The sequence below is a fragment of the Rosa rugosa genome, chromosome 4, assembly GCF_958449725.1.
Source record: "Rosa rugosa chromosome 4, drRosRugo1.1, whole genome shotgun sequence".
In the NCBI taxonomy this organism is placed as follows: domain Eukaryota; kingdom Viridiplantae; phylum Streptophyta; class Magnoliopsida; order Rosales; family Rosaceae; genus Rosa; species Rosa rugosa.
Window position 1 is genome coordinate 43,411,657 of NC_084823.1, and position 21,194 is coordinate 43,432,850.

Here is a 21,194-nt window from a genome sequence, read left to right on the forward strand (position 1 = left end):
AACTGATTCATCTCACGAGATAAATCCGGATTATGGGTACGTCCTAGAAGAGACCATGTTGGGGGACGCTCCAACATTTGAATCCACTCCCGAGAATAGAGAAATCTCGGTAAATTTAGTGGGATTTGGAATCGGGTTGAGATTATCATCGATGATATATTAGTATTTGCGGTGGCCACCGAAACTATAATATGCGATGAAATCGAACCTTGCTTTGTTGATCAATATCAATGAAGAGACGACTGGCCAAAAAGGAAATAAACAATCCAGGTCGAATTAGATTCCTTGACAAAGAGAAAGGTGTTTGGGCTTGTTGTTCCTATACACCTCCCCATATTAAACCCGTAGAATTTAAATGGGTATTTGTAAGGAAGCGTAGTGAGAAAACCGAGATTGTGATACACAAGGCTCGTCTAATGGCGCAAAGATTTTCTCAACGCCCTGTGATTGATTACGAGGAGACGTATTCTCCCGTAATGGACGTCATAACGTTCCACTACCTTATCAGTTTGGTAGTTTCTGAAAAACTGAATATGCAGCTTATGAATGTGGTCACAGCTTATCTCTATGGGGATCACAATACAGAGATATACATGAAAGTTCCTGAAGGACTTATGATACCCGATGCAAATAGTTCTAGACCACAGATGACTCTCTCCATTAGTTTTGAGGCGTTCACTTTATGGATTGAAACAATCCAGACGGAGGTGGTATAACCGTCTAAGTGAATATTTGATCGAGATGGGATATGTGAATAATAAACTATGCCCATGCGTGTTTATTAAGGAAACAAGTTCCGGGTTTGCAATTATGACGGTCTATGTCATAGACATGAATATGATTGATACTCCTGAAGAGATCAAGGAAACCGCAAAGCACCTGAAGTTGGAATTTGAGATGAAAGGCCTTGGGGGAACAAATTATTGTCTCGACCTGGAGCCCGAACAGAGTGCAGATGAAACTTTGGTCCATCAACCAAATTACATCCAGAAGATGTTAAGATGCTTTAATGAGGATAAAAGCAAGTACACCCATGGTCGTATGAAGTCTAGAGAGAACTGTATCGTCCTGCAGATGATAACGAAGAGATATTGGTGCCAGAAGTCCCATATCTAAGTGCAATAGGCGCATTATTGTACTTGGCTTAATGCCCTAGATAGGACATCTCATTCGATGTGAACTTGTTAGCTAGATATAGCTCTGCGCCAACACGCCGCCACTGGAATGGCATAAAAGACATTTTTCGCTACCTTAGAGGTACGGCGGATATGGGCTTATTCTATCCCTACGCATCAAGGAATGGATCAAACCCCTTTGAACCTCAGAATGATGCTTGCCTTGTTGGATATGCTTATGCAGGTTATCTATCAGACCCGCACAAGGCACGTTCCCAAACTGGTTATGTCTTTACCATTGGGAATACTGCAATTTCTTAGAGGTCTACAAAACAGACTCTTGTTGCTACCTCTTCGAATCATGCTGAGATTCTAGCTCTTCACGAAGCAGTACGTGAATGTATATGGTTGAGAGCCATTACAAAGCATGTTCGAAGCACATGTGGACTGTATTCCACCACTGATGAACCAGCCACTATCCATGAGGATAATGCTGCTTGCATTGAGCAAATGAAAATGGGTTTCATCAAAGGAGACAACACCAAACATATTGCACCGAAGTTCTTCTTCAATCAGCAACAACAGGAGCATCAGAAGATTGAAGTCAAGCAGATTCGATCTGAAGACAATTGTGCAGACCTCTTTACCAAGTCACTACCAAAGTCTACATTCCAGAAGCATGTACAAGGTATTGGTCTACGTAAATTATCTGAATTACCTAACATGTAATTTTCAGGGGGAGTCGAAATCAGGGGGAGTATCCTGAAGCATACACAGTTGACCATCGTGTACTCTTTTTGTCCTTCGTCCAGGGTTATTTTGTCCCACTGGGTTTTGTTACCTGGCAAGGTTTTGACGAGGCACATCTTTGGCATGGTCACCCCCACTTACTGCATCCTGAAGATGCTTTGATTTGACATATATGCATTTGCTCATCTTTTCCCTTCGACCACGGGTTTCTCCCACTGGGTTTACCGGGCAAGGTTTTGGTGTAGCAACTCTAATGCATCCCTCTCGTAGACATACTACCTACCTATGGTGTTGATAAGAAGATTTCACCTATCTCTGAAGCTGTGATTCTGCTACTCCACACTCAAGCGCTTTGTGCTCTTTTTCTCCTTCGACCAAGGTTGTTTTTTTCCCACAGGGTTTTTATTACTTGGCAAGGTTTTTGGCGAGGCAACTTAGAAGCGCATAGCAGGAGCAACACTATTGACATGGAATATCCAAGGGGAAGTGTTGTAAATATTAATGTGGCTATTCATGTAATAGCAATTAGTGTTGCGTGATATACGCCAATTAAGATTGATTCGTGATTAACATAATATAATTAGTGATTGATTGATTGATTGTAATCAGATGAGTAATTGATGTAATCGTTAAATAGTTACCTTTTGTAAACCTGAGGTACTCCTATATAAACCTCATTGTGAGATGAATAGAATCACTTCATTCTTCACACTCTATTCTCTGTGTCATTTCTCTCTTCTCTCAAACTCTCTTACTTTTCATTTTACAACAAATAATAGATACTGAAGAAAAATGATGCACTAACCATACTCAGTTTTGTAAATTTAAGTTTGTATATATAGCAAGGCCAGCCCTGAGGGCTGCCATGTGAGGCAGCCGTCTCAGGTCACCGGTTCCCGGGAGCTCTTTTCTTCTTTGTTTTGTCCAAATACAAATAGAAAAAACCAATATGAATAATTAATGTATTACTAGTTACCCAAAAAAATTTACTTGAACACTTAATGTCAATTTATACGAGATTATATTCGCCTCAGGCCACACAAATCTCAGGACCGGCCCTGATATATAGTTACAAATATATAGGGTATGACCCCAGTATTATGAACACACTATGGTTCATCAGTCGCAAGTCTCTCATTCAGTATTGTCTGTCCCATGTACCTGCACCATTATATGGAAAATCACTACACATACTATATATAACTGACAGTGTGAGACCTTTCTAACTATAAATAATCTAGTAGTAAAATTAGTTACGTACCTTCCAAGCATCATAACAGTGGCTTGAGGATTAGTCCCAGGTGAGTAGTTAAAAGTGGAGCCATCAATAACCCTAAGAGCATCAACACCAAGAACCTTGTATTGATGATCAACAACTCTCCCAACTTGGCATCCTCCATGGTAATGCCAAATGGTCATCACAGTGTCCTTACAGAACTGCTCCAGAGACCTTGAAGAATTCTCATGCCTAGGCAGCAAATTGATGGGGGCTTGGGCTGTCATGTTGAGGAGAGTTGGTATTGACATATCGTTGAACCGGAATTTGGAGAATGCCTTTGATTCAACCACCTTCTCTATGGTATGAAGGCCTTGGACACATCTCTCCAAGTCTAGGGGGTCTTGGAAATAGTTAAAGGTGACAGAGGGGTTGTCGTTCGGGTTTAGGGTCTGGAGCTCCAAATGGCCTGCGGAAACGGGGCCTATGATCTTCTCAAGGATGAAGCCTCCGTTAAAAGCTGCTTCATCAAGACTGTTCATGAATTCCACAGCTTTAGCTAGGGCTTCCGGGGTCCTTTGCTTTGGTGGCAAGGTGGAGAGCTGGCCAATCTGCAATTATGTAATCAAAAATTATCTACAACCATTAGAAACATCCAAAGGACGTAGAACATTTCGTTTTCTATATTTTTACATACATCAAAATTGAATCCATAAGGCCATTTTATATCTTTGGATAAGAACAGGTCTCTAATGACTGGAGGACTCCTAGACAGGAACTAGGAGATGGGGGTGTTAGCTCCGAAGCAACGTCCCCATCTAGAGCCCAACCATTTAGATTATAGAAGATGGGTCATTTGAGCATGTTTGAGAATTTGGTCATGGAAATTAAGGGCTCAATGAATACCTTGGGAGATAACATTCCATAGTCCCTCGGAGAGAAGTTTTCGCCTCCAGCAGCTTCAATGTAGCTTCCAAAGCGGGTAATGCCAACGACTTGGATGAGCGACACCTCGACGGGGCTAGGTGAAGGCACGAAAATGGCATTCATAGGGTTGTCCGACATGCCTCGGCCAACCATGGGTTGGTCCAACACAACGGTGATGTTGTGGGCCTTAAGGTGCTCTTCAGGGCCCACACCACTCAACATCAAGATCTGTGGGCTTCCAATTGCCCCAGCTGATATAATGATCTCGTTCTTGGACCCTCTCTTGAGGTATGCTGTGTGTATGGTTCCATATGCGTCTCTGAACGCTACACCATGGGCCAATGGCCTTGCTTTTCCTGCTCATTGTTTTTATTTTTAAAAGGAAGAAAAAAAAGGAAAAAAAACAATAGTAAAACATTTTTTACTAGGTGTTCATAACAAAGGGGAAAGATGAATGAGCACAAACCTCTTGTTCTAAACAAGATCTTATGGACAGAGGCGTGCAAGAGCACAGTGAGCCTAGTGGAATTAGCATACTCTAATAAGTCGGCAGCAGTGTGCCTATGCCCCTCAACATCAAAAATGGTTCCTCCAACTTTGGTCCCATAGATATGATCGTAAGTGAACCCGTTGTCTGGTACCACACCGGCTTCCAACAAACCGTCACGCACCGCAGACTGCCACCCTTGAACTGGCGGGCGGAATGCCACGAGCCGCTCCACCCATTCGTATGATTGGTTGACTAATCGCCCATCCCAACCCGCGTCCCTATACATAGAAACACATATCGTAGTTGTGTTATGTATATATAAAGGTTATATAGTGCCAATATCAAAAGATCGAACAATATGTTTCGTATCTTTGATTACATTAAGTATATTGTTTGAATATACGTCGGTGCATATATATGTTGGTATGTACCTGACGTAGTCCGCGGCAGCGCGTGTGTAAAAGCCGGCGTTTAGGCAGCTTCCACCGCCTAAAACACGAGCCCGAGCATTAATAACACCGTCCTCAGAGACAAAGCGCTGGGAGGGGGAGGTGGGGGAAAGGTCAGCGAGTGCGGCCCCAAAGGCGCCTAAATCGGTAATATTAGGGTTGCCATAGGGTGAGCCGCCACGTTCTAGTAGCAAAACGCTGGCGTTTTGGGAAAGAGTTGCAGCCAAGGGGCATCCGGCGGTGCCTCCACCTACGATAATGTAGTCATAGTCTGATATGGCTGGAGCTGTTGTTGCATTGTGCATGAAGGTGAAGTTTGGAGCTGTAACGTAGAGAGACAAAACTATGCGTGTTATGCAATTTACAATCAAGGTAAATAACGAGTAAATAGCTTTTGATTTAATTACTAGATGAGTTTCGCAATAAAGCAATTAATGTAGGCAACATTTTAAGGTATACCCTTTAATTTTTATGATATTTGTAGTACGGATGATGAAATATCATGAACTCATATATAGTATTAGTTCATTACTTATTCCAAAGTGTAAATGCACTCACCAATCCTGTTTAATTACCATGAAGTACTAGCTACTGCACAATATGTACGTGAATCTTAATTCACATCAGAGTCTCCAGAGAACTCATATACTAATTAGATCACTGCGATCTCATGCATATTTCACGTACAACTAGATCGATAACCAGAAAAACAAGAGCAAAATCTTTACAAAGTTTCAGTTAGTTGATGTACCTGTGTTGGAGTCGCAGAAGCCAAGAAGGAAGAGAATTGCAGCGCCAAACACCAATCTCCAGCACCCCATATAAGTACCCATTAGGTTCTATTATATATTTCTGGTCACAACTAGCTTCAAGCAAGTAGCATGTAAGTGTTATGCACTCCTCAAGAACTGAAGAAAGAAATCAAGAACGAAAGAAAGAGGTAGCTCAAATCTTCGTTATCTAACTGGTTTAAATGGAGTTAATTGCTGTACAAACCTTGATGCCTTCTTCTCCTTATATATACACAATAAAGTCCAATCAGGGTCCAACGATCTCTGAGGTGGTGAGTGAAACAAGCTCGCAGAAATTACGCGGCAGAAAACTAGGACACCCAAAGATTCAAGAAATGCAAAAGATGTGATACTACACATACAATTGAAGCTAGCTACCGCTTAGCTCTTCTATACTTATGGCTGATTTATAGGCCGAAAAGGTTTCTGAACTGAACTATGTCCCACAGACAAGTTTAATTAGCTTCACATGCTCTCTGGCTAATTCGTTTAAAGCAATTTAAGGTATATATTGTCTTCGTCGTTTCAGCAAATGTTTTTCTGTAGAGACCAGCTCCTCTAAACTGATACAAATTTATGTTTTTCTTTTAGATCTAAATTGTTTGGTAGGAAGTAGGATGACGCAGCTAGGTTTTGTTAACGGCACCGAAATAATTCGGGATCTGGTAGGGGTGTGACCACTATTGGAGTTAATTATTTTTGCCACTGTATCCATCAATCATGTAATTCATGTACGAGCTGGGAGTAGGTGTTCATTAAATTTATATATGATTTATTGATCAAAACAGTAAATATTAGAGCTTTTTACCAATAACTACAAAATGACACTACTATTTACTAATAGCAGACTCCAAAACTAATAGCTCATGCGGCCAATAATTGAAACAGGCTGTCAGCCCATTTTATAGAAAAAACACTCAAATATTAAAAAAATTACGAAACATGCCACTGAGACTCACATAACCCATTTCTCCCAAAATCAGAACGGTTCCAAAATCGAAACCATCCCAAAATCCAAATCCTCCCTAAATCGATCTAGGGCTCCGACAAAGGTAGGGGACGAAGCAGTTGGCGGATTGAGGCGGCGAAGCAACTGGCGAAGCGAGGCTGCGAAGCAACCGGCGAAGCGAGGCTGCGAAGCCAGGGAAGTGAGGCGGCGAAGGGAGGCTGCGAAGGGAGCATCAAATCTCTGATTCTCTTTCGCTTTCCTTTCACTATATTTCTAAGCTTGGCTTATACCAGCTCATGGATCCCTTCGATTTGGTGCAAAAAGGTATTGCTCCGCTTCGGATCTTTCACTTGGCTTTGGGATTGATTTCGGTTTATCTTCGTTTTGGATTTTGTGCGTGGTTTTGTGATTTTTGGCGTTGAATTTGATGAGATCTATTGAATTTGATTGGTTTTATGGCTGCGGATTTGGTTTCTGTGCTGCTCTTGTTTTTTTTAGCTTGATTTTGTTTGGATTTTCTGTGGAAAATTGGACTTGTTTTAATGAAGTTGGGAATTAAATTTTTCTGTTACCGTATCTAGCTTTGTTTGTTTGAAAATTAATATGTATTTTTTGTTTCAACTTCGGGGGGTTTAATCGGATTTGGAACTTTGTTTCTGTGGAGATTGTCTTATCTCTTTTGCACAGAATCTTGAAAAATGGATTGGTTTTCGGATAATTGTTGAAAGAATAAAAGGAATTTCGAAAGTGCTTTTGAAATTTGGTTTCATTTTTGCTATTTATCTCTTGAAGGTCAGTAGCTAATTATGCATTCAATACTGTCGAAATTTGATCATGCTTAGTAGCTTTAGCTGAGAAATTTTGGTTGAGAAATTCTGAGGGTCAGTACCTTTAGCCTCATGTTGTCACAGGTTTTGGCATGGGTAAGCTATAATGACCTTGTGTTGTTTATTTGTTTTGCAATTTGGTGGAGCTGTACTGATCCTAATTTGTTTGTTATTTCTGCAGGGCTCAGCAACATTTTGTTTGTAGGTCAGTAGCTATAGTATGATTATTAGTTTTGTATTGAGGGTCAGTAGCTTTAGTTTGTGTTTATGTTAGTTTCTTATGGTTCTTTGTTCTTGCAAGTTCATGAATTAGTTGCAAATTTTGCTGCTTGTATCTTCTACTTCCTTTCGTTTTTATCTTTTCCAATTTTTATCTTGGAAAGAAATAGAAGAAACTATAGAGATTAGGCTCTAAGTTTAGTGACAGTTTTTATGTGTTTGAATGCTGTGATTTTTGAAGTGAAAGGATTAGAGTTGTAATCGCCAAAGCATTTTTGGGCACACTTTGTCATCCATTATGCTCTGTGTTGCAGGTTGACTTGCAGGATGGAGCTAATGAAAGCAATGCTGATGTGAGCAAACGCAAGAAGGCCAGGCTAGTATACTACTGGGGGTCAGTATACTACTGGGGATCAGTACACTACTGATCGAGGGTCAGTATACTACTGGGGGTCAATATACTACTGAGGGTCAGTACTCCAAGAAATCCTGCTGGAGAAACTTCTTCACCATGAGAAGATGTGAAATTCAATACAACTTGTATGTGCAAGCAGCAAAGCCAGAAATAAATGATATATTGTTCAAGTTTCATATTGTAATATTTATAAATAGTTTTTGGAATTATTAAATAAATGAGTTGTTTATAAGAAAAACAAAGATGGAATATAGAAATATTATTTCTTCACAATGCTACTGACATTCAGCAGTGTTAATTCAAATTATCAAATTCAGAAGGGCAGATTCGTAAATTACTTACCAATAGAAATAATTTCAAAAGTGAAGGAGTCTGACCGCATGTGCCATGAACAGTACCGCATGGGAATTTAAAAAAACAGACCTACTAATGGTAATTTATGGACTAAAAGTGTAGGTTGTGGTAATTTGCTATAAATATTATTGTGACTCGTGAGTGGTGACCAATACTTCTGTTGCATCCATTGACCATTGCTTAGGGTTTAGAGTCCCAAAAACTAAATTTGGAACCCGCACAATGACCAATAACATTTCTGTTAAATGATTATTAGACATCATCATTTATAACATGGTCTCAGACCATAGTGCACGTGGTGGTTCAGGGTGATATTATTTGTCATATGACTTGAAGTTATTTTTGATTAGTCTCTTTATTTAATTTATTTTTTTTCACCCCCTGCATGATCCCCACTAAATTCGAGTGATATTATTAGTTGGAACTACCACACGACACTACCACGTGGTACTCCGAGACCACAGAATAATTCCTCGACAGCATCATTAGCTACATAATTCCTCTTTTATGGATAGCTACATATTGATAGTGGCAAGTTATAAAGAGCAACTCCAACAGCTTCCTTATATTTTGATTTTTCTCCACTTTAGGGAAAAATGAGCATCTTTTGCTCCAACAGATTCCCTATAACTATCCCTATTTTAGGGAAAGTGAGGAAATTAAGAGAAAAACCAAATTCCCTATATTTACAACAATTTCTAAAATCTTCATATTCTTAAGGAAGAATATGAATATTTTAGAGATTATTGTAAAATAAGGAATCTGTTGGAGTTGGAGAAGAAAAATATGCTAAAGCTTTAACTTTTGCTTCCCTATTATACAGAAATTATAGAGAAGCTGTTGGAGTTGCTCGGAGAGTTAATGACCAACCGTTCTTTTAAATGATAATTAGATATCAATCATATCATCAATTATAGATACCAAAGAGGAAGTTGGGGGCAACTGTGATGAATATTGTCGAAAGACTGAGGATCTATGATGTAGTTTTCGAGGCTGGTGATGGTGGTTGGCTGGCATGGTGGTGGAATTGTCGAGGTTGGTGGTTGGTACGGTTGGCTGCGGTCTCTTTCATTTTTTTTACTAGGATTTTGTTTTTTGTTTTTACTATTTTTTACTATATATTGTCCATAGCATATGAAACTTGACGATTGGTATGATTAGATTTTGGGCCTCATTGGCTCATAGTATCTGTAATCATTTTAAAGTAACATACATCAGTTGTTCCATCTCAATGTTTATTTCTAAATTTCTAAGGCTCTTCCAAAAGGTTTTATAATCCCAGTAAGATTAATCGCAGGATCAGAGGTAAGCATTTTTGTACTAAATATGAAGAACAACTTTTGGGCTTACAAAAATTTTGTCATGAGCAATTTCTATTCGCTCTAAGAAGAACGGCGCAATTAAGGATCGATACCGAGTCTTTCAATCTGGTTGCAGGCTTTGTCAAGATAGAGATGATGGGTCGCATTGTCGCAACTCGCAACCTCTCCCTTCATTTATTGAAAATCGTCGTGAATACCAAATTTCGAGTTTTTTATTTATTTTTTATTGTGCTCCTCATCAATAGTGTGCTGCTATGATGTCTGTTGAATCTAATAAATATGATGCTACAAATTTAAATCTAATAATAGGTAACCATAAAGTTCTCAGTCACCTAGTAAAACTCTTTTCTTTAATAAAGAAAAATAACTAAAGTTCGTGAAATTCATAATATGTTTTTTATGGTTACCAGGTGAAATTCTTTACTTTAATAAAGAAAGAAAAAACCTAAGCAGGTGGAATTCATCAGATCTGAGTCCAAGCAATCTTACACTTCAACCTTCACTTTCAGTAGTATGCATTTTCCCCGGAAACCTTTTAGCAATGAGAATATCATGTCATTGCATATACCTAGGTTTTACTCTTCAAGTAGTGACCCAATGAAGGCCTCCTCGATCGCCCAAAAAGAATATCATAATCAAGAATGAGTAGATTCAAATGTGCAGAAGAAAGTTTATTCAAATTGATGATAAACAATGACCTACTTTCTAAACATGTACACCACTAATATACCTACAGGAGGCTATAAATTTTAAGTTTCAAAAAAGAATTGATGACTCGAATTGCCAAGGGATGATCAATTTTGATACAAGCTACAACAGTTGTAAATCAATAGAGAGAGTTGTAGGTATAGCAGGTAGCAACAATGGATGTAACGCAAATGACGAGGGAAGGAATTAATGTAACGTTCAAGAGTTTACTGTCCCCCAAGTACCCAGCCAGAGTAATGGTGCCATCTGCAATTACTCGAGCGAGAGTCCCAGCTTCTGTTGAAAGTAATCCACCATTGTAAGTTCCACGGGAAAGCCTCGATGACATGACCCTAGATAAAAGTGACAAATTCACACCTGCATATGATAGATTATGATATGAGTTTTTATTCATCTGCATGACATTAGTATGCATCAACTATTGACCATTACCATTTGGTATAAGTTCACATTATTCCTTTATTATAAGCAAGAACAAATATTCAGCGTATTTATAAAATTGTGGAGCTCCTTGAATTGTATCGTAGATAATCCTATTAACTGATCCTAATTAGAGATTAAAATTTTAATAAATAAGCAAAACCAAAAAGAAATTGAATAAAATAAAATATATCACCTTCAAGTACTTCAGCCGAAACAAACACGACGAGTCCAGAAGCTACATATTGTGCCACAGTGTATGGAATTATTATATTGAAGCTTATAACTACGCCTATAAAAACCAGTATTTCAGATGCCAATAAAATTTGCCTGCAATTGGGTCAACAAAAGATAAAATCCATCAGTGAGCAGGAGAAATATTTATGGAGCTTTCAACTAGCAATTATAAATGGGCAACATAAATAGAGAAGGATGAAAGTATTCTCCCTCCGAAAAATACCTGTCTTCAAACATGTTGCTGATGTAGCTTCCGACCAATATATTAACTGGAAGAACGGTAAGCCCAAGAGATGCAAGAAAAATTGCAACTGAGCTAGTAGACCAATTAAAATAGTATGTGGTAATGACACTAGATTCTGAAAGTAGAATCTCCATTACGTACTTGAGCATGAAATATATCAATAGTTGAACCTGATGAAAACATAAAGAAATTTTCAGGGATAAGCTCCAAAGCATTTCAAAGATTTAGAACTGAAATCCACTGTATTAAAATAACAAACTAGATGATATCAAAATCTCCTGTATATATCTGTATTTTTTGGTTATAACAAGTAAAACTATTTCGCATTAGAACTTTATCACACATCACAATCAATTCCACAGTTAAATGAGGCATTTCTTGCTAAGTAAAAGAAAGCAGATTCACTGTTTCTTGCCATAATGCAAATGCTATAAAATTCATCACTATAGAAGTTTCTATTATTGTGCACCATAGATCCAAGTATATAGCAACGTACACTACTCTGACCAATTAGAAGTGCAAGTGGGTTCCCTGACTGAACCTCTTGATAATTGTCCATGCAACAGTGATATCAAGTTTAGTTTCACAAAGAGATCCAAATGAATAGATTTGCTTCAGTTACTAAAGATAAGCACATAATTTAATGGAATAATTAAGTTGGGAAGCTCATATGAAATTCCAAACCAGTGACATACCTTCACCGAGGGTGTAAGTAGTCGATATGCTGATCCAATCGAAGTAGCTGGTCCGCGAGATTCCTCAACAGCTTCTTCGCTTTCATCAATATCAGGATCATCATCTTCATCTTCTTTATTGTTTTCAGAAGTGATGAGTAATGGTTTTTTAAGACCTTTCTCTAGTGCATCACTTTCTGCTTTTCCTGTCAATTAAACGTTTACCTTCAGATAATTATTAGCTACTAGGCTGCAACTATATTGTTTGCATTGGAAAAAGGTGGCAAGACTTTAGTGAGGCAAGAAATGACTCAGATCAGAACTACATCTACACTACCCCATGTTGTTAGAAATCAACTCATGACCCCAAAAAGGTGGCAAGACTTTAGTGAAGCAAGTAATGACTCAGCACTACATTTACACTACCCCAACTACCCCATGTTGTTAGAAATCAACTCATGACCCATTAACCATATTATTAAAAGTCTCATTAGCCAACAAGAATTTGGACACTGAAATCAACTACTTCGGTTCAAGGAACTGATTACCTTATCGAGTGAGGTCTAAAATCCAATAATGATTACCAATAAGTAACAACAGTGGATTTAAAGAACTGCTCAGTTATAGAGCACTATGGATGTTAGAGTACAATGTCCCAACTCAACTGGGAATGACCCTGTCAAGATGTGTTATTTTGTGGGGGTCAAAAATTGTCTAGCATTTTGAAAACTGTAATTGAATTCCTGATAATAATTACACATACAACTGTTTAAAATCTGATACAGAAATTGTCTTTCCCTAGACATCAGCAATAGGATGAATTTGAAACTTCAAAGTTTCTCTCAATAGTCAAAAGCATCAATATCCTCCTTCTGAGAAGATTTTTTTTTTTTTTTTCATTCACCTAGAATTATTATTGTCAAAAGAGTAGTTTGGTTTCTTCATCAGAAAACATGAAGTAATAATAGTTTCATTTTCAATTTGATGATATTGAAACCAAGGAACACTACGACGCAATTGATGCTGTTTTTAAACATGTAACTATGTGTTAATCCAGCAAATTAACAGTCATAACAATAAAGTGGGAATGCCAGGGTCAAATTTGATTAAATCTAATGCCTCATTAAAAGCTTCTAATATAGGGAAAAAAACTAAACAGTATATGTTCACAAGATCAACCAACCACTTAGGCGACATACCTCCAGTCGATTCCACAGGAACCTCTTCATCTTCACGTACAGGTTCTTTGAATGAAATGCAAAGCCATACTAAGTATAGAAGCCAAGCTACAGCCATAACCCAGCCAGGCAGAGTGTCTTGATTGAATGTAAGCTTGTAAATCTTGAAATCAGTTTGAAGCAAGCCAGCTAGGGCAGGACCACATGCCATTCCAAGGGCACTAGCACTAACAAAACCTGCTGAAGCCTGCATTCGAATTCTAAGTGGTACACAATCACTGATATAACGCCGGTTTACAGCTCTAGCAGAACCAAATCTGAAATTTAGAAGGCAGGAATTCGTCAAATTATCTGATGAGATAGAAGAAATGAGCTTCAAAATCTTATTGCTTTACACTATTTCTAGCTCAAACTATATCCTCAAATCATAACACATTTATCTCACATTTGCATCATATAAATGAGCTTCAAAATCTCATTGCATTACACTATTTCTAGCTCAAAGTTCAAACTGGATCCTCAAATCAAACACATTTATTTGCATGATATAAATGAGCATCAGGTCTGGTATACATCACAAGCACCCAACACTTCTTATTCCCAGGAAGCAAAACAAGAAGGTGTGTGTAAAATTTACAAACAGCAAGCAGCTGTAGTTTGTTTATTAGTAACAGATCCAACTCTGTTCAAAGAGTTAGGAAAATGAAAGTTTATCCACCACCATCTCATTTATCAACTATGTTCCCCACTACATGTAAACCAAGGGCTCTTTGGTTTGCGTAATCATTTATAACCTGACTTCAGGAGGATTAAGTCTTTAAACATTTATAAGTTTCACCTTAAATGGTTAGTACTGGAAAATTCCAGAAGAAACAAGCAGTACAACTTAGATGGGTAAGTCTTTACACATCAAAAATTGGGCCTGGCCTGCTTCCAAGTTCAACCCAGGTCTAACCTATAACAAAATTTTAGTCTTTGCAGATGCTTCCTTAAAATGTCAAATAGTAGAGCTATGAGAAATATGGTCCATGGTAATTGTAGTTGAGCAGCCAGATCATGGCAAAGCTGAATAGATTTAAAACTTCCTAACTCACTACTTTGAATGGAATATTATTGTCTATCCAAAAGAAGAATCATCAGAAGAAGTAAAAGAATTACTTACCCACAAAGTAGACGACCAATCAAAAGTACCCATATCGAATCAAGATCATAAGCCAGTGCATACAAGGTATTTCCCGCAAAAAGAACGATACTGCTAAATATAAGAGGCTTGAAGTATGATCTATTTGACCATGCACTAAAATACACTGAAGAAAACACCTGTGCAACAGCCATTGCTCCAATCACAACACCACAAACTGTTGCTGCAGCTCCAAGGCTTATGGAGTAGTCATCTGCTGTCGGGACAATGATATATGTATTGACCATATAAAGAAATGTATTTGCTAAGTTTAAGAGAAGAGAATTAAAATGGTATCTCTGATCATCAGCTTGTTCCTCAACCGGAATAGGGAACTCTTCTTGCAAAATGAGTGCATGTTGTCCCAAAAAGCTGAGAAAGTTCGTTGAATGGGTCAACCTGTCCACAGCTGCTTTTATAGAATCAATGACAGGATCCTGCATGTGAATCCTAATAAATATTAATATACATCACTAACAGTTTAACTGTTTCCAGCTCAAACAATAACATCATAATACATGCAAAAGTACATTTAGAAGCAAGAATGCTTAGAGCATCAATCATTAAAGAAACCTGTAGAGGAAGAGACGGTTGATCATATATTGATAAGTAGCTTCCTTGTCGGTCCTGAAGTTCATGAAGATTTCGAGAGATAGCTCCCACAACAGCCCCTACCCCCTGCAAGAATATTAGTTAGGTAGACATCATTTGGATGAAACTATAAGTTTGCAATTGCTAATTATATGCTGACAATGTTTAGTAGCTACATTATGTATTCTGCTTTTTGATTTTTTCATGCCCCAATATTTTAATTTTTACCATTGCACTAGAATATACATGAATGGAAATGGCAAAAAGCATCTAGCCTATTCAAGTTTTAAAATATGTAAAAGGACAAAAGGGGAGGAAAAGGCCTCTGTTTAAACATATTACCACATGCTTAAAGACTTGCTGCAGCTGTGAGTAAGGATGATTAGCACGAGTTTTAACGTAGTAATCAGTGAATCTATAGCCGAAGCGTTTATCAAACTTCTTCAGTATTTTACGCAGGCCAATAGCATTTATCTCAACAAAAAATAGAAGCTTCAGAAGATCTCGCCCCACTTGTCTATAAGCTTCTCGTAGTTCAGATATCTGGGAAAAATCAGGTTGCTGTTGAAGAGCATCATGTCGTTTTCCAAGGTTGGCTATCCTGCTCGCAAGTAGCCCTTGTTGTTCCAATAGGAAAAGGACGATTGTCTCTATCTGATATTAGAAAAAGACAAGTGAAACACATTTATTATGTACCTCCCATGAATAACAGCAGAACTCAGATTGTCCAGGAAAGAAAAAAGGGTAATGAAAAAACATACTGCACAAGGACCTGTGTGTGTGTGTGTGTGTGTGTGTGTGTGCGTGTGTGCGTGCACTACTTATCCAACAAACCAAAGCCACAGAAACGCCTTGTCTAAGTGAGTCCTTGGGTCAACAGTCTGTAGACATGAGTTGAAAAGTACACATACAGAAGCCACAGAAACTTATAATGCCCAAATGAGGCTGTAACTAGCTTTCCCTACCTTCCTCCAACGGAATATCAAGGGGGGGAAGGAAAGCATAATCAATAAATAAAACTATTCAAAAAACCTACCAAACATTAATAGGATGTGAATAATCGACACTCATAAGAATTTCAATTCACACGAAGTAACATTCATGGGTACCATTTCAAAGATGACAAGAATATGGAAATTGTGTACACAGAGCAATCAAGTATGTATACCAAGATATAATTCCTCTCTTATACTATTGAGTATTGATGAACAACCATAGACGACTACATACCTGGTTATCTAGCATCATAGAAAAATCCTTTAGGACATGACGCCGATCTAGTGTTCCTTCTTTAATTTGTTGAGCATAGCGTTTCACTTTTTTCTTCATAAGTTTGTAGTTGATGTAATACCTGTAAGACAATGAAACAGGCTATGAGCGCCCAATCATACACATAAAAATAGAGAATCAAGGAAATATTGTAAAATGACAGTGACAAGATAGACATACACAACTATTAATAAGCATGTATAATACTACCCTTAATACCGTACTCTATATCTATATGCATAAAAATAAAGAACCAAGAAAATATTGTAAACTAGCAGTGATATGATAGACATGTAGGACTATGGCATTAGCATGTATAATACTATCCTTCCCCTTCTCTTTCTTTAGCATGCACAAACTACATGCATGTGTATGTTTGTATATGCAAAAGCCTTCTCTAAAAGAACGAGGAACTTATGTTTCATCACTCTCTTAAAACCTCTTATCTAATGTGCTTGTTTCTCATGATATGAATGCTTTTATTCTCTGATACTATATGTGTGTGTGTGTGTAGTTGTTTGTACACATCTGGGCACAGGGTTGGGCAATCTGTATTCTGTAATGCCATCTAAAATTTCTCCCTGAGTTGCTTGATATTTTGACTGAAGAAAAGAAAAAAGAGTTGCTTAACTATATTAGCGAGAACACGATAATGTCAACTTAAAAATCCGAATGCTCACGCAGATTATCATATCTACTCCACAAAATGATATTTTTCGTGCAGATCTGGTTACAAGACTATATATTTTACTGGTCTACTCTGATATGATGTATCAACATTCATCTCAAAACACCATTTTCCATTATGATTCTGGGTTATCATACATCATGTGTCATCAGTCAAGAAAGTATGCATCACCTTTTTATTTTAGAAGACAAAAGAATATTGATTAAAAGACTTCAAAATACATAGAGGAAAAGAAGTCCTCATTCAAAGAAGCAAAGCTGTACTAAGACTAAACGGATGGAAAACTATCAAAGAATGCCATCAACCTAACCCTTTCTTTTTACTCTTTTACCATTAGACAAGAGAAATGGCTCCAATATGTCTGCCAGAATGCATCTTATACTAACAGATACATAATATAAAAAAAAAGGGCAATAATAGAAAATCAAACATACCCCCGCCATTCTTCAATTTGTCTGTCCTTCAGCTTTTTCCCAAAGGCAACCATTTTTCACTACAAAATTAACAAAAGAATAGCAAAAATGAAGTTAAACGCATGGCAACATCGAAAGGAGAAAGAACACAATATTTTTGAACTCAATAAGACCACAGGCTGATCCACAGTGAGGAACCAAAAAAGAAGTACGATAGAAATGCTAACAATTACAGTAATTCACCGGCCACCAGAGGAGTTGCCTATAAACAACTATGAGTTCTTGCCTGAGCTGAGCAATAAGGACTCTGCATCAACACTTCCGACTCACAAATCCCAAGCGGTATGCCGCCGACTAAGTAAATATTACATCATTTGAGAACAAAATACCCTTTTTTTTTTTCATTATAACTTGAAGTGTTAATATAATATAGAATCTGAATTCAGTTCAAACCAGGTCAATACATCAAATCAACTACAAGACTCATCCTTTGAATAATCTACACACTCTATTCTCACAGAACCACCCAATTTGACCAAGTCCACACAAATAATCATAGGCTCCACTTGTACTACCAAAATATAAGCTTACACAGATATCAGAAAATACACTCATCTTATCAAAAATAAAAAATAAAAAATGATAGAATAAAATAATCAACTCTGTGAAGGTCCTAGAATTAGGATTATAAACTCTTAGATGTAATCAACTCTGTCTCATCAAAAATAATGCACAAAGTTATATCAGAAAATTGATTCTGCTCTGCTAACAGTGAATACTACCCTCTCAAACCATTCGGAGCTAGCTCGTAAATCTCAATTGCGCAATAACAAACCGGCTCCGAATCTCATTCCGGTTTCCGTCAACCGAACAAAAGCACGAGTCCGATAAGAATCCGGAAGATAAAACACAGATAGGCTCGCATTCGCACGTACAAAATACATATCACGTCATGAAATTGGACTTACCAGGGTGGATTTCGGAGCAGAACCAATTAAGACTTAGATGACCATCAACGAACACAGGGCGAAGGCAGAGAGAGATCAGAGAGAGAGCACCAGAGAGAGAAAAAAAAAGATTTGAGGATTTTTGATTTGATTTGGCAGAGAAATATAGAGATACGAGAGTGTTTCTGATCGGCGCCAGGAGAGTCCTCGTCGTATATGGTTCACATATAAATCGGATCTTTATTTTATGACGTTTTGGGATATGGTTGCCATTTTTGAAATGTGGGTTTGGCAGTATGGGAAGAAAAAAAAAGGATAACTGACTGCTGACCGGACAGGGGACCCGAATCATATAGGACTCATTGTTACTCATGATTTGCATTTGCTCTTAGGGGAGTGCTATTTATATGCAGCTAAATTTATTTTTTGTGGCGAGACCGTTTTCAGTGGGGCGGTTAGACTACTAAATTCAGTCAATCATTTAATAAAATTTTTTTTTTTTTGAGAAATCGTTTAATAAATTATCATAAGATGTGTATGAAATTTTTAAATATTATCAATAGAGCGGACACGTCACGTGACAATACAATTCCATTGTATTTCTCATTCATATCAATTAATTAGATTACTATAATAATCTTGATTTATAGTAAAATTTCTAATACAAAAGTTGTAAAATGAAGTATGAATCACAATTTTTTTTTTTTTTTTCATCTCGATCATCTCATTCTTGATGGATCGAGTTTGAACACATGACCTCCATATTGAAAAGTCATTGGCTTACCACGTACCACCACCAAAGACACGCACTCATATGAATGTCGATTATGAGATAGATAGACATTCCTCTATTCCAAGTTTCCAAATTCCAACCCTTTGGCTGCAACTGCAATGTTAGGATTAGAAGAGAATGTTGTTTATTAGTTAGGTTGTCATGGTCAATATTAAGGGTGGCATTTGCTTTTCGGCTTTATTTCCAACGTAAGACTCTACAAAAGTTGGTCTACAGTTTTTTTACCCCATTCCAATGATAGTTTCGAGGTTTCATGGTAGGTCTTTCTATCAATTTGAGCACGATGATGAGAAAGTTTGGCTCAGCATGCAACCACATTTCCTAATATTCCTTGCACCATTATTCAAGAAACTTTGGTACGTACCTGCCTTATATATTCAGTTAAACATCAATTCGATCCCTAAAGAATGCATGCCCTACCGCCTTTGTTCTTCATGTGCATGCATAACTTTACGGTCGGAACCCATGCATATATACTCATCTTAATGTGATGCAAACGGCACAGGGGACACCAATACTTCTAAAAGTAACATTGTTTTCAGCTAATGTTGGGAGCCTACTTACATCGAAATGGCATTGCTGGTGAGTGAGCAGCTCATTAATCGAATGTACGTGGAAATACTGAAAGCAGTGATGATAATTAAATTAGATACAATTTAAAAGCCCTCAGACTTAACTCAAGTAATGAGAGATCTGAACTAAAAATGGTTTGACAATTTTTTAATTGTTTTAATAAGAAACTAGCCTTCTTCATACATGCTCTGCATGTGTAATAATTTTTCTTTAAGAAAAAAAAAATGAAATAAAATAGTTATTGCAGAGAGAAAATAGTGGGAGAAAAAGTAGGGGTTGTGGGATTATTTCTTTTTTATTTTCTAATAAAAATTTATTTTATAATTATCCAATTTACCCTTATGATTTAATTTATTCTTAAAGTTTTTTAATCTTTCAAGGTTAAATCTGTCAAAATTTTCAGTTCTGGCTAACAAAATCTCTTCTCTTAATAATAGTATAGATAATGAAGGTGAGCATGTGACGTGTTGTAGATTATCTAATAATAAGCCAAAACAGACGTGTGTGCATGTGCAACTGGTGGGGTTAGAAAATCCCAAAACGACAACACTTGCTGCCCAGTTTATTATTTTACTGGTTAAACAGTAAAAAGTGAACCTTTTGTCGAGCTTACGTTGTAGTAAAAAAAAATCCAAAAAGAGAACTTTCTGACTCCATTTGCTTTGATATCTTCTCTTAAATAAAGTCACTGTGATAGAAATGATAGAAAGGCTGCTCTTTAAGATTCTCGGAAGCACTGTCATTATTATGGGGGGTAAATATTTTACATAAAACAGTAAAAGTCAGTTTCACTGCAGGTAATTTTGTGTAGTTTCACTTCAGGTAAAATTGTTATATTCATGGTTTCATGGTGTTTATTGAACCCACCATCATTCTCTATTTTATTTAACTACTTTTTGCAATTCCAAATTGAATCGTTAACTATCAATTTGGCATGTCTCTGATCTTTTATCATCTTAGCAATTACCTCTTTCACGAAACCACACCATTTTATGTCAAACTGTGTTAGATCTTTTGTAGGTGACAGAGAGAAGATTGTTGGGTTGGCCGTACACGGACTTAATCACAAGTACGTGATGAACATAGCATGACTTAATTGATTAGAAATTATTAATTATAAGGATATATATATATATATATATATATATATATACACAGTCCGGCTACGGTGCGGACGGTACGGATTTCCCGTTTTCCCCCACTTTCCGATCACATTTTCACATCTTAACCGTTCAGTTTTTAGGTCCTAATGTATAGATCACCTCTACAAAATTTCAGCCAATTTGGTGATCGTTAAGGCATCCAAAACTGCAATTTACCATTATAAATACGAACGGTTCTGGTTTGACAGATTCGGTCCGTTCGTGTAAATTGCAGTTTTGGATGCCTTAACTATCACCAAATTGGCTGAAAATTTGCAGAGGTGATCTATACATTAGGACTTAAAAACTGAAC

At 37.3% G+C, this 21,194-nt stretch overlaps 2 protein-coding genes and 1 long non-coding RNA gene across 6 annotated transcripts; 1 reads left to right on the top strand and 2 right to left on the bottom strand.

Moving 5' to 3' along the window:
- Positions 1-2,800: 2,800 nt before the first annotated feature.
- LOC133741747 (protein HOTHEAD) lies at positions 2,801-6,245 on the bottom strand. Of its 2 annotated transcripts, none has more exons than XM_062169478.1 (7): positions 5,944-6,245; positions 5,699-5,809; positions 4,930-5,269; positions 4,475-4,776; positions 3,988-4,364; positions 3,127-3,692; positions 2,801-3,026 (listed from the first exon to the last, which is right to left on the bottom strand). In XM_062169478.1, exons 2-7 carry the CDS (start codon positions 5,778-5,780, stop codon positions 2,975-2,977), a joined length of 1,719 nt encoding a protein of 572 aa, XP_062025462.1. In that variant the 5' UTR covers positions 5,781-5,809; positions 5,944-6,245; the 3' UTR covers positions 2,801-2,974. The 2 variants fall into 2 exon arrangements, with proteins under 2 accessions (XP_062025462.1, XP_062025461.1); XM_062169477.1 differs by having other exon boundaries at positions 5,699-5,813.
- Positions 6,246-6,540: 295 nt separating this feature from the next.
- On the top strand, positions 6,541-8,413 carry LOC133741748 (uncharacterized). The gene is made up of 3 exons (XR_009862093.1): positions 6,541-7,011; positions 7,696-7,719; positions 8,060-8,413. It is a non-coding gene; the product is annotated as an uncharacterized LOC133741748 (long non-coding RNA).
- A 2,024-nt stretch (positions 8,414-10,437) lies between these two features.
- LOC133742804 (SPX domain-containing membrane protein At4g22990-like) lies at positions 10,438-18,727 on the bottom strand. 3 transcript variants are annotated; one of them, XM_062170479.1, is made up of 11 exons: positions 18,395-18,727; positions 17,448-17,506; positions 16,287-16,407; positions 15,399-15,710; positions 15,039-15,143; positions 14,448-14,902; positions 13,307-13,602; positions 12,129-12,313; positions 11,413-11,603; positions 11,149-11,282; positions 10,438-10,889 (listed from the first exon to the last, which is right to left on the bottom strand). In XM_062170479.1, exons 2-11 carry the CDS (start codon positions 17,498-17,500, stop codon positions 10,651-10,653), a joined length of 2,091 nt encoding a protein of 696 aa, XP_062026463.1. In that variant the 5' UTR covers positions 17,501-17,506; positions 18,395-18,727; the 3' UTR covers positions 10,438-10,650. The 3 variants fall into 3 exon arrangements, with proteins under 3 accessions (XP_062026463.1, XP_062026465.1, XP_062026464.1); XM_062170481.1 differs by lacking the exon at positions 18,395-18,727 and adding an exon at positions 18,209-18,362; XM_062170480.1 differs by lacking the exon at positions 18,395-18,727 and adding an exon at positions 17,660-18,161.
- Positions 18,728-21,194: the final 2,467 nt, after the last annotated feature.

Excerpts from the sequence above, each read along its gene's own strand:
- LOC133741747 (XM_062169478.1), bottom strand. The coding sequence starts at position 5,780 with ATGGGTACTTATATGGGGTGCTGGAGATTGGTGTTTGGCGCTGCAATT. Across the intron at positions 4,777-4,929 it reads GCTGCCGCGGACTACGTCAG|GGACGCGGGTTGGGATGGGC; the intron begins GTACATACCAAC and ends TTCTATGTATAG. Across the intron at positions 4,365-4,474 it reads GATCTTGTTTAGAACAAGAG|GAAAAGCAAGGCCATTGGCC; the intron begins GTTTGTGCTCAT and ends AACAATGAGCAG.
- LOC133742804 (XM_062170479.1), bottom strand. The coding sequence starts at position 17,500 with ATGGTTGCCTTTGGGAAAAAGCTGAAGGACAGACAAATTGAAGAATGG. Across the intron at positions 12,314-13,306 it reads TCCTGTGGAATCGACTGGAG|GAAAAGCAGAAAGTGATGCA; the intron begins GTATGTCGCCTA and ends TTTAATTGACAG. Across the intron at positions 11,604-12,128 it reads TACTTACACCCTCGGTGAAG|GTTCAACTATTGATATATTT; the intron begins GTATGTCACTGG and ends TGTTTTCATCAG.